Here is a 13573-nt window from a genome sequence, read left to right on the forward strand (position 1 = left end):
AGTGACATACAAAATTCTGCCACATAGACAAGAGAGGGAGGCTTTTCAGGAAGAAAGAACCTAAGCTCAAATGCAGTGAAGGGTAAAAGTCCTTGAGCTCCTGGAACCTGACCTTTTTCCCATGTGACTGGAGTTCAAGATACGTGGGTACAGTGACCTGAGATGATCAGGGTGCTTTATCAAAGACAGCCTGTAGGCTATGCCAAGGAGTTGAATTTTTTCTGGTACTCTAGGGATTCTTAAATATTAATTTTCATAAGACTCTTAAAATTTCTGGTTTCCTCTACTAGAAATTCTGATTCAATAGGGATTCCAGTTTAACCGGTACTCCAGTTGATTCAGGAACTCCCAGGATGGCAGTTTGGCCACCAGTTTTTAGACTAGCACATGGGATGCGCAGAATTGGATTTCAGAGCAGTTAATTCAGCAGTGGTGTAGGAGGTGGTATTGAGGGTGATAAGAGTGGAGGCAGGGAGGCCTGTTTGGCAGCTATTGTGGTAGTTCAGGCAAGAGATGATCAGATTTGATTCTGGGTAGTAACAGCGGAAATGAAGGGTGTTTAGAGAATCATTTTGGAAGTGTAAGTGACAAAACTTAGTGACATTGATTATGGTAGGCTGAAAGAAAGAAAAAGTTGAAAATAGCTCAGGTTTTTTAAGCTTAGATGACCTAATAGTTGATGAGGCTATTAAACCAGTTAGGGGAAATAAGGGGAAAAGTTTGGGGAATAAAATAAAGAGTTCCATTTGAGGGTCAGTTGAGTTGTGGGTGCCTGGGGTGGGGGGTGCTCTACATTTTACTTTATATTGCAGCACACACATACACTCACACACAATCACAACTCAGTAGATGGCGGAGTCCTCTAGCATAGCTCAGACCTTGGTATGGACATATGTCTCATATTGCCAGGCTGATGGCAACTTAGAACTGAGGATAAGGAGCCAGCCCAGAACATAAGCATAAACATAATGAAAGATGCATTCGGCTTCTGAAATTGTGAAGCAAGTCATGCTTCTGTTTGTTCTATGGCTATAAAAGAAACAGCAAATTTTTTAAATTTAGAAAAAAAGAGAGAAAGCAAGATCACATTGGAAAATATAACCAAGCATGACATTTCCTCCATGCCATCCCTCAGGTGCTGCCCTCCTACGGCTGTACTGCTAGGCTACCCACACAGACGTGCTTATGAGGCTTCTTGCTTGCACAGCTTTGCACCATTTGGCATCCTTCAGTTCTTTGATTTGCGAGCCATGGTTGGTTGCCATCTTGTTCTTGGAAACTGATTATTTGAACATAATAAACGGCTTTTTTTTCTAAAGCTGCATCAATTTCTCAGAGGCTATTCCAGTCTAGAAGTTTCTCTCTCTCCTCCCTTCTTTTCTACTGATGTCTTTCCCCTCACCTTCTTGAGAATTGCTAGGAGAGCACCAGTATTCCTGTTAGTAGAAACAACTGCTGCCTTGAAGAACCAGACCAAAGGACAGTGGCAAATCAGTGGTCGGGCTCAAGATCTAGACTTAGCACTTTAAAAAAGTGACTTGCACAATATAGGTATTCCATAAGTGTTAAATCAAGTTGTGAATATGAGCAGAAGTTGTGAATATGAGCGGAAAAGAATATGAGCTTTTCATCAAAATAGCATGAGACTACCAATGTAAATATCATTTTCATTCTCTCAACTTTGTCTGTATAACTTATTTTTCCCTCGGGCGAAGGTCATCGAAAAGAAGGCCGATCCTGAAACCATGCTGTTACCATATCTGAGGAAGAAGCGTATCCTTTTCTTTGCACTGAGTGCATGTGTCTTTGAGTGTGTGTGTGTGCTGTTTTGTAGAGATGATGCTTCAAATATCTTTTTAGAACCACACAGTTCTAAAAAGATAGAAATATAGACATATTTTCTATAGTATATACTATGTGGTTTATGTTCCTCTTTGAGAAAGTATTGCAGTTTAGTGTAGGCAATACACATTGTGGCTGTCAGAAGAACCAAGTTCTTTATAATCTCTGTTTTGGCACTAAATACATGGTATAAAATGGGGAAACTAGCAATGAGAATTAAAGCAATGGTTGTTAAAAGAGCTTAATTAAACATCTTTTAGAACTATGAGTCACAATGTTTACATTCTATATTCAAGGACAAATCATCAAGCCCATTAGAAAGAGGGCAGTGAAGTCTCTCGAAATCAAAGTAAAAGGAAAAAATGGAGAAAACAACCTTGAAATTGCTACTCTAGAAAAACTTTCTAAATAAAAGACATTTAAAGAATGGATTCCATACCTGCTGTGCATGAACTCCAGTGGGCTTTCAGTGGGCTTTAAGCCCCAATATATTATATGCAAAATTTTTTGATAGTAAGAGTTTGTACTTCTTTTTTCCTGGGGAGAATAAAATTTTCAAAAGTGTACTCAACCGAAAAAGCCTACGTACTTTTCAGACACACGAATTTTATTACTGAAAGTTATTCAAGATCTTTGGATGTGAAAACAATGAACCCTGGCTTCCTGATGAATCGTGAGTGACAGATAACTGCAAAGAGAAATAAAGATCAAATTTAGGAGTTTCTTTCTTTCTTATTGTGTTGGTTCAGGTTCTCCAAGAGCAGACACCAAAGATGGGATTAAGTGACAAGGGATTTATTAGGAGAGATGCCTGTGTGAGAGGAAATAGGACATGAGTCAGAGAAGGCTTAGGGAGTCCACCACAGGGCAAATCTGGCCCCGAGCAAAGAAGAGAGGGAGAGGAGGTGGAGTGAGTCTAAGGAGGATTCAGCAAAGCCATTGAGGGTGGTCAGTTAGGAGTCCTATGTCTCTCCACAGCACTGAGCAGGAAGCAGCTCATGGCAGGCATGCAGGCCATAGGCTCCAAAGCACAGCAGCTGGGTCCCTCAGTCAGTTACTCTCCCTGTAGTAGTAGGTGTACTCTGTGAGGTACTTTCTCTTATGGCTGTCACACTCCCATAAAGAAAGCCTGAGGGCGGTGCGATGGTGGTTCAGCGGCAGAGTTCTCGCTTTCCATGCCATGCTGGAGATTCAGGTTTAGGGTTTGATTCCTGGTGCGTGCCCATGCAAAAGAAAAAAAAAAAAGAAAGAAAGAAAGCCTGAAGGGAGGGAGGTAGATCAAGGCTAGTAAAGTAGTATAACAGTGATCAGGGAACGAAGCTCCTTATGTCTTGCTGCTTCACCCTCCTCAACATGTAGCTTTCTCCTCATGGTCAGAGATGGCTGCTTGATTTCAGCCATCATATCTGAATCCCTGCAGGTAAGAAGAAGTGAGAGATGAAGAAGTGGGTGCCACCATACTTTTAAAAGACACTTTCCTTCTAGAAGACATGCATGACACTGACACTTACATCCTACTGGCCAGCATTGTTAACGACCCCAGCAGAGTAGGCTGGAAAATGTATTTTTTATTCTGGGCAGTCATATGTGTGGCTAAAAATTAGAGTTCCTAATATTAAGGAAGAATGAGAGGTAGATATTGGGGGACAAATAGCAGTTTCAGCCACAAAAAGGCAGAGAAATATGGCTAACATGACACAAATATGCCACAAATTATATAGAATTTGACATTTGGCTTTATATGTCATCAGACACATGCATAAAGCTGAAAAGAAATGTACAAGGTACTCCAACCTTCAAGTACTCAAGCCCTTATATGTAGAGACCCTTCTTTCTTTCGTTTTTTGTTTGTTTGTTTAGTTTGGCCTTACTTTTACTAGATTTAACATACAAATGGGAAAGAAGAATTTGTACGATTCTAGATAATAGAAGCATATTCATCATTTGATGACTCTGCATTGAACTTAAGCCATACATTTGAGTCTGGGTTGTTTGGGTTGGTGCTGTCTGCCAAGGTCAGGGCTATTCCAGAGAAAGAATCATGGAAAACACATTATCTTTAACTTCGCTCGTTCCAGTCCGACTCACAGGAACTAAGTATGGCTGTGGAGGAGGAGGCTGTGGTGCCTGTACAGTGATGATATCACGATATAACCCCGTCACCAAGAAGATAAGGTACCTTTCAGCAAAGTCTAGATACAGTTTAATTTCCCTTGTTTTGAACTTTGATTTGTTGCTTTACCTGGTAAATATTGATTGAGCCCCTATTACATGAGAGGGAATGTGCTAGACACTGAGGTACAATGATGAACAAGACAGACTTGGTCCAAGGAATATGAATGGGTTAGGGAAAAAAATGTTTCATCACTGGGGATAACTTATGGTCAAAGAATTGCCTGTCAAAGGTTGCATGACTCCGTGCTGTCTGGGGAGGAAAGGCAGTGTGGCTAATGCTGTCATCACGCTCTTATATTGCTATTACAGCTTACTAACTCATCCCCTTGCTTCCACGCTCACCTACATATAATGCATCCTCCAAAAATTAGCCAGAGATCTGTTTCAAGCGAAAATCAGATTGTACCACTCTCCTACCTTAAAATCACCAATAGCTTCCCATTCCGTTGAAGATCTTCTCTTTATGCTTGGTCTTTATCCTTCCTCAGGTTTGCCAAGCTACTTGAATCTGTGGGTTGATGGCTTATTAGCTCTGGGCATTATGTCTTCAGGTATTTTTTATGTGCCACTCTCTTTCTCCCCTCTTCTGAGACTCCAGTTATGCCTATGTTAAGCCATTTTATATCACTCCATCGATCTCAGATGGGGGTTAAGTATCTGACACTAGTGATGTTTCAGAGATCTGTCTGTATTCCATAGCCAAGCCATGATTTGTGAACTCCAAGAAATCCCTCCCTCTGCCTGAAATGTTTTTGCACCATAACCTTTCATTGCTGGCTCCTCCAAATCATTCAGGTTTCAGCAAAATCTTACATTCTCAGCTTTCCCTAACTAACTACTAAATAGCAGTGCTCAGCTTACCTCCAAAACTCTTTTCCTTTAGCCTATGTTAGTTCTTATTCATAGCACTCATCACCATCTCAATTTCCCTATGTTTTTATGTATGTATTGTCATTCCTCCCTCTACTAAAATATATACTCTACCAGGGGAGGGATTTCATCTCTCTTGTTCACCAGTGAATCTTAGCCCATTGAACCCTGCCTGGCATGAAATAGATACTCAACTACAAATGAATAATTTCCTTATAATCTTTCTTTTGTTCTTATACATAACGAATCATATTGTACATACTATTTAGAATGCTACAAATGTTGCTTAATTTCTCATATTTTTCTAAGTATTGAATATAATTTTAATAGCTATATATGTTCCATTGTTTGGGTGTACCAAAACCAATCCCCAAATAGTGGTCAAATGCATCATTTTTGTTTTTCATTATTATAAGCAATGCATCTGTGAACATTCTTATAAATAGATCTATGTCTATCTATGACTATTTTCCTATGATATACCCATGGAGAGGGCATTGCAGGGTAAGAAGATTATGTGCATTTTAAAGTTTTTTTGTTGCTCTCAGTGATATGTCTCCCAAAAGAGCTCTATCAATATACATTCCTACCAGCAGTACATGAGTGTCACTCTCCTGTGCCTTTGCTAATGATGGATATTACAATTAAAAAAAACCATTGCCATTTCCTTTGATAAGAATGCTGTTTTTCATTGCTTAAATTGTATCCCTCTTAATTATTTGTGAGATTGAACATTTGTTTCATTTATTTATTGGCCATTTGCAGGCCTGTGTGGTGAATGAGAACCTTTTAGGAGTCATTTTGAGTTGGGTATTTTCTAGCAGTGGGTTTATGGGATTAAGGAGTTTTGTGTCGTACTGACCACTTCTTCTGAAACACAAAATCAAATTCACTTTATTTCTCAATGAACCTCTAGCCGGTTCTGCCTGGAATACGGACTAGGCTTCCTGGGTGGGCGGGTGCTTACAATGTGACTAGGGAATGTCAGTCCCTCACTTGAGGGAAGAATCAGTGAAAGTATGTGGAAATCGTTCTGGAATTACAATTAGGAGGATTCATTTGAATCCCATCTCTGCCACTCTCATATCTGTGATCCCGGCAAATCACTCTGCTCCTCGGTTTCCTATCTGTAGAATGGGCACGGGCTAAGGACGAAATGTTTGTCCAGAGCCTGGAGATGTTATACAGCACCTGCCACGTGGTAGGTGCTCAGTGAATGCTTTAGCCCCTTTCCCACAGGATAGACGTTGACTTTGCTTCTCTTTTGCATCCTGAAGACATTATCCAGCCAACGCCTGTCTGATCCCCATCTGCTCTCTGTACGGTGCTGCCGTCACCACAGTTGAAGGCATAGGGAGCACCCACACCAGGATTCATCCTGTTCAGGTGAGGGTGTCCCACTTCTGCTGGGATTTCCGTGCTTTGAAACCGCTAATGATATTATAAGCCCCTGACTATACTAATACAGTACAGCTGCTGGGCTGGACCGCTTAGTGTGGCCAACAGATGAAATGGGGCTTGGGTCAGGTGTGAGAGCTGGGGCATGTGTGGGATTGTGGGTGCCTTCTTGAAGGACTAGGGCTTTTCTGTTTTTATGAAAACTCTGATAATTTCAGGTTTGTTTCCTTTAGGTGGAAACTGTCCATCTCACGTCTTCCAAACTCATAAAGAAATGGGACCCACATGCCTGAGGCATATAATTTGGTTGTTGTTTTCTAAAGTGGAAAATAAGATGATTTTAAAGTTGAATTTTTAAAAATATCAGCTGCCAAAAAGATTTGTTTAATTTGCGGCTTGGTAAGAAGGCAGATAATAGGAGTTGTCCATGAATTTTGAGGCCCTTCTCTTAAGGCAGCACCTTTTTAGAGCTTTTGCTTCAAGCAAAAGTGTACCTCCAGACTGTGACTCTTTAAATTATCGTTATTATTATTTTTAACATAGGCAGGCACCAGGACTCGAACCCAGGTCTTCGGCATGGTGGGCAAGAACTCTGCCTGCTGAGCCACCATGGCCTGCCCTAAATTATTTATACAGTGCTCAAAATAATGCTGTTGCTACTTGTTTGTAGTCTAAGTTAATAAGGGTCACTTGGTAGGAGAAGTTGGAAGCAGGAAGAGATGGGAGCAACAAAAGAAAGTGGTCAAACTTTAAATTCACTAGATTTGAAGAAATCCTGCATTCTGTTTATTTTCTTTGAAACCTCATTACTTAGGAGGAGCGAATTCTGCCAGAAACTCTTGTGAGACTTGGCCATGCACAGGCGTACAAATACCCTTCCTTTCATTTACTAACCGAGGCAGAGCTCCTGTTGTTACAAAGCAGCCAGAAGACAGCTTCCAAAATGGGAGTATACATTATAAATTAGACAAGAGAAAATTCTAGGGAGGGGAAAAGGTAGGAAAGAGAAATAAAGGCAATGGGTTCTTCTCAGAGGTCTCTGAATTAGCAATGGCACTTGGTAAACTCCTAATTACTAAAATGAAAGGACAGTTGTGGGCAGATAAAAGATACTCAAGAAATACTTTGAGTTTTTTTTTTTTTTTCCGTTTCTCAACTTGAATGTAATCTGTTCATTTCTCTAAAGGACTTCCAGGGAGTAACCCTTATTACAGTGATTCCCAGCCTGGAATCATCAGGGGATCGATAAAAACTATATGGCTTCTCCTTCCCTACTAAAAGCCAACCACTCTGAGATGTGGCTTGGGTCTTAGAAATTTTAAAGCTTCCCAGGTAATTCTAAATGCTGAGAACCACTACCTTAAGGAAGCACAAAAGCCGGTGAAGCCCAATTATCGTGGAGACTCTGCCCTAATTAGGGGGAGGCACCTGGGATGAAAAGGGTTTTCTGGAGCCTGTTTTCAAACTTTAATGTGCAGTCACTTAGGGATCTTGTTTAAATGCAGACTCTGACTAAGTAGATGTGGGACGGAACTCAAGATTCTGCATTTTTAACTTTTCTGTGCTTCTAGGAAAGGATTGCCAAGTGTCATGGCACCCAGTGTGGGTTCTGTACCCCCGGGATGGTGATGTCCATCTACACACTGCTGAGGAACCACCCAGAGCCCTCTCCGGATCAGTTAACTGATGCCCTTGGTGGTAGGTCCTGTGTGTGTGTATTTTTATTTTGAGTGATAATAATAATGGTAAGAAATTTTAGGCACCTGCTGTGTGCCACAAACTGTATTATTGTATGCAGATTTTATCTCATTTGATCCTCAAAATAATTTTATAAGATAGGCATTATTGTTACACCCATTTTACAGATGGAGAACCTGAGGCTTGCAAGAGTTATTTACTCAAAGGTATGCCATCAGTTAAGTGGAGGAGTTGATTTGCTCAAATCAGGATTCAAGCAGCACATTGCAATGAGCTGATTTAACTCTTAAGTATCTTTTAATCTATGAGTCACCTTCCCTTTCTTATTATTTGCTTGTTTTTATGATCAGTCAAGGTCCGTTTATTCACTTTCCCTTGGAAATAGTACGGTTATCTTTGCAGGCTCTCCTGCCCGCCCCACTCTTAGTGCCATATTAAATATCAGTGGGCTGCTTGATGAATAAAGCATGAAGGCAAAGAGATCTAGAGCTTCTGGTGATACATACTTCAAAGAACTGTCTACTCTAAACCTATTCACCAAGTTCAAGAGCTCCAGTGGTTAGGTGGGTGGGTGGGGTCTTCGTTAATAAGACTCTAAAAATTTTTTTTAAATAATTGCTTCCCCAAATTCTATTTCCTGCAAAATTCTGCATGGCTCTACTTGTCTTTGTCTCCTCCCTCCTGAGGACCCCTTTTTTTTTTCCTGCTGAAAGAACACGAGCCTAAAGCTCATCTGTGTGGTTCCTCTGCAAGGGTGTTTCAGGGAGAAACAAAGCAGATGGAAGTAGAAAGGAGTGAAACAGAACATAAACTGTCTTCTGCCTGATTTTCTTTAGGACATCATAACATGTGACTTTCTGCGTACATGTGCTGTGAACAACGGAGAAGGGATTCTCAAATTTTAGGGTGTTCAAGGCATAAGCGGGGAGTTTGTAAAGAATTCAGATTCCTGGGATTCAGTTCCAGAGATCTGGACTCAGTGGCTCTGTTTGTATAAAATAAGACCCCAGATGATTCCAGTGTGGAGGTTATGGAGAGGGGGAGGAGCAGAGCATGGACCACTGTGAGAAAAACATTGGCTTTATGATTTATTCGAAAGCAGTGAGCTCGATTGCTTCCAAAGTTTAATAAATATTGTTATTGCTGTACAATGCCTTTGATCTATCAACTGAAGCTTAGCTCTTAAATATGATTATAGACCAAGAATTTGGGGCTTGCAATCATTGTGTTCTTTGAATACTTGTCACAAGCAGAGGATATAAAAGCTGTTTACAAAAAGTACCAAAAGCTGTATCAGACTCACCACCAAATCTAAGTCGCAGATGGAAAAATCTGAATTTGTCGATTAGGTGCACCAAAATGTCAACTGGGTCTTCCTTCTAGGATGGGGTCTTATTTCCAACATGCATTTGGCAGACTGTGACTCACCTAAATTACTCGATTAACAGAGCTGGACTTTTCCTCCTTCAGGTAACCTGTGTCGTTGCACTGGATATAGGCCCATAATAGATGCATGCAAGACTTTCTGTAAGGTGAGTAGAAAAGAACACATTATTGAGTATATTTTTCCCCATTGAAACAAAATAGTTGGAATTGTCAGATGTACCACAACACTTTGCCATTGGTGTGGGTCACTGCATCTAAGAGGTCTTTCCTGACCTGTTTGTCTGGGTTGGGTCCCCTTCCCTAGCGTGCCTGGAGCCTCGGTACGTGCCCCTTCACAGTGCTGGGCACACTGTGGCCTATGTAATCGTCCGATTGCTCTTCTGTCTCTCTACCAGACTACTGGGCTCCTATACAGCAGAGGCTCTGTTCTCCGGGCTGGTCACCATGTCTTAATTGAGTGGCCACTCAATAAATATTTGTTGAATGAATGAATGAATAAAATACCTTGAAAATGAGGGACATAACATTGTCCTTTGTAAGTTTAACTATGAAATCATCACATTATGGAGCAGAAGAGGGTGATGATAATAATATTTAACTTATATTTATTTAATTTAATTAATATTTATTTGAAATATGTAATACCTGAAATAGTAAATGTTAACAATTAGTAGCAATTAATGTGTATAGCAGTATCAGGCTCTGTTATATGATCCTTTGTAGTTTTACTTATTAATCACTACTATTCAAAACTTCTTAAAAGCTCACTTTTTAAATTAGAAGTTAGTTTGGATATTAGTACAAATGGCTCTTTTTCATGGCATCAATAATTATATTGATTCTGTTTTATGTTTCAACTGGCAGTCACCCACTTTGTTTAATAGTTACTAGAATCAGCAGTAAATTTTTGTTTTTGTTTTTTACTTTTTTCACCCACTAGACTACTGACTGCTGTCAAAGTAAAGAAAATGGGATTTGCTGTTTGGATCAAGAAATAAATGAATTACCAGAATTTGAGGATGAAGATAAGGTCAAGGAAATTTGAATTTTTGTCAAGTTCTCTTAGTAAACCTGTGCTCTTAGGAAGAATAAACCTGAACTCTTAGGAAGAATAAATGCCCAAGTGGACTCATCATGTCCCCTCTCTCAGTCTCATTTCACCTCTACCAAAAAAGTTCCTATCCTAGCAACTTGTCCCTCATTGCAGATATTATTCTGTTCAAATACAACTATCTAAGGGAGAGAAAACACACTGATCTCTCAGTGTTTCTTAGTTTAAACAAGCCTTTTGAAGTCCTTTATCAAATGCCAGAATTCAGCTTGGAGATGTCAGGGAAATGGAAGAGCAGTAGTGAAAGAATAGGTAGCAATTCAGGAAATGTTCTTGTTCTTGGCTGTGTTGGGTGCTACCTCCTCCACTGTCACCAGACAGCAAAGAGGATGTGCAGGGGATCACGGGCTTTGGAGGCAGACTGATGTCTACACTGAGCTGCTGGTGACCAGGTCTGGGTTAGAACACTTGAACAGAGCCCTGGGATTGTGACTGTCATCCACTTGTTCCTCTGTCTGCTTTCTCTATCTTCCTGCATGTCTGTCCTCCTCCGGCTCATTCTGTAAGGGATTTAAAGTAGTTGTCTGGTGACAATAACTTCTGGTACTTTCTCTTTTTAAGACAAGTCCAAAACTCTTCTCAGAAGAGGGGTTTCTGCCATTGGACCCAACCCAGGAATTGATATTTCCTCCTGAGCTAATGGTAAGTAGGCAGTGTTGGGCTCATCCTAGAGGAATTCAGGGTGAGATGTGGGGAAAGATATTTGCTTATGGAGACTCTGAAAAGCTGATTAGCAAATAAGTAGTATTCGTCTATCATTGTTCGCCCAAGGTCTAAAGAGTTTGGGACCAAGGCAGTGATGGGGAATGAGAGTGGAGTCACCATGAGGGAACAGTTGTGTTGATTGTAAGAAGCAGCAGATAATAGCTATTGAAATGTCTTGAAATGACACTCCAACATTTGTAGATATAGATTGTTTTTTAGTTTTACTTGTTCTTCCATAGAATGATTTGACAAAATTAAGCCTGCTAAAATATTTTTAAACATTAAAATGAGTTCCTCTGAGCTATAGGATCAATGAAAAGCGGTATATTGATATGGTCCCTAGAAGGAGTAAAATCGTGTCATACCTTCACCCTGAACTCTGATTCCTAGTAAAAATCTACGTTTTTTGTGTGTGAAAACTAACATCTACACACACAAAAAAAGCAGTAAATTTCAAAGCACATTGCGACAATTAGTTGTAGAACAGATTTCAGAGTTTGGTGTGGGTTGCAATTCTACAATATTAGATTTTTACTTTTAGCTGCTCTAAGATACTGGAGACTAGAAAAAAAAATCAATATAATTGTTCAGCAGTCATACTCAATAAAACTCTACTTTATGTCCTTCCTCCACCTTTTTAAAAGATCTGATTTCCCCACAAAGAGCAGAAACAAGTGAAAATGTTGGCACAAGTGATCTTGAATCCCTATTACTTTTGTAATAGATGATGGCTGAGAAACAACCACAGAGGACCAGGGTTTTTCATGGAGAAAGAATGAAGTGGATTTCTCCAGCGAGCCTGAAGGAGCTTCTGGAGGCTAAAGCCGCGCATCCCCAGGCTCCTGTGGTTGTGGGAAACACCTCTGTGGGTATGTAGAACCCCAGGGCCTTCTTATGGGAAAATTGAGGAAAATGGCTTTAGGGGAAAAAACCCTCACATATTGTGTGTTCTCTGGAAAAGCAGTGTGAAATAATATTTTTAATCCTTTAGCCTCAACTTCCCCAACATTGCTCAAGTGATTTTCTAACTACCTATGATTAAATAAATCCGTATTGTCCCTCACGGGAGCAGTGCACAGAACTACTTCTAAGAGACTTGTTCCGTAGCAAATCAGCAGCAGCCGTTCCAGTGACTGCTCTTCTGTCTTTCCATTTAGGGCTTGATCTGGGGCTTGTATTTGAAATTGCTCTTTGTTTCCTCTCTTGGTGTTGGCTCAATAGCTATTATATGTTTTTCTTAAAGTGCAGTAGCAGGATCTTTCTGTTGTATCCAATGTAGGCTCTGTTTGCCCACCTGCCTCTTTGAGGAGCCCTGAGAGTCCTCTCAAAGAGACTTTTGCAAATGCCACATGGCCAAAGTTTTAAGGCTGACACTTTCAAAGAGTCCTCCAAGTTTAATGCAAATCCAGTCATTCACTGTATGTGTGATTTGGTAATATACACAGACCAGTTGAAAGAGACACAATTTTTGTATATAAAGTCATCAATTTCAATCCCAGTTTCAAAACTTTAGCCACTAGTTCCCTTCATCCTAGTCTTTTTTTTTTTTTTTTAATCCTTCAGGACCTGAAGTGAAATTTAAAGGTGTCTTTCACCCAGTTATTATTTCTCCTGATAGAATTGAAGAATTGTTTGTTGTGAGCCATACGTATAATGGTGAGTTCTTAAGGATCTTGTTTTCTTAGTTAAAATACCCATTTATCTTCCCAGGAAACAAACCAAAAAAAAGTAGTATTCCTAATTTATAAAATACAGTGAGATTATCTTCTTATAAGGATGATAATATTTGGGAAAGAAGATGGGGGGATTCTCCATAGTTATTCTAGATTCTAAGGTTCAAATCATCAGATTTTTACTGAAGAACTTTTTCTGTCTTCGATGACAGAGCAATGTATCAGATAGTCACTGAACGGTATCGTGCTGAGTGCTGGATAGAAAATAAAGATGAATATAAGGTAGTCTTTGTTCTCCAGAAGCACAGTACTATGCAAAGCAAGTTTATGTAATAAAGAGCTTGCAGACTGACTTTCCATTCCCATAAAGGAAATTGACTTACTGGCAATGAGAGACAGTATAAATGTGGTTTTGGAATGTAAGGTCTAGAGTATAGTTCTTGACTATGACGTATATTAACTGTAAGAACTAGGTAAGAGACTGAATCTCAGTCTCTTCATCTGTGAAATAGGGCTATTATCTCATAGATTTGTTAAGATTCAAAGAGTTTCTCTTAAATTTAGCCTAGTGCTTGACACAGTGAATGTTCAAGAATTTAGCCTCCATCATCTCTGTCATCTCCATTATTGTCTTTACCTCCACCAATAAACTGGGAAGCATGGTGACATGTTTGTCATGCTAATGTAATGGACATTTTGAGGTCAATGGCAATCA

General features: G+C 39.9%; 1 protein-coding gene across 1 annotated transcript in view; it reads left to right on the top strand.

Annotated features, from left to right (window-relative positions):
- AOX1 (aldehyde oxidase 1) overlaps positions 1–13573 on the top strand; it is a 77150-nt gene that overhangs the window by 4537 nt on the left and 59040 nt on the right. Inside the window, exons 2-10 of the mRNA XM_077154619.1 lie at positions 1716–1773; positions 3921–4017; positions 6165–6273; positions 7857–7983; positions 9454–9515; positions 10310–10399; positions 11042–11122; positions 11910–12054; positions 12749–12841. Of these exons, the coding sequence (XP_077010734.1) occupies positions 1716–1773; positions 3921–4017; positions 6165–6273; positions 7857–7983; positions 9454–9515; positions 10310–10399; positions 11042–11122; positions 11910–12054; positions 12749–12841 (862 nt within the window). The remainder of the gene's footprint in view (positions 1–1715; positions 1774–3920; positions 4018–6164; positions 6274–7856; positions 7984–9453; positions 9516–10309; positions 10400–11041; positions 11123–11909; positions 12055–12748; positions 12842–13573) is intronic.

This window comes from Tamandua tetradactyla, chromosome 3 (assembly GCF_023851605.1).
Source record: "Tamandua tetradactyla isolate mTamTet1 chromosome 3, mTamTet1.pri, whole genome shotgun sequence".
Lineage (NCBI taxonomy): Eukaryota > Metazoa > Chordata > Mammalia > Pilosa > Myrmecophagidae > Tamandua > Tamandua tetradactyla.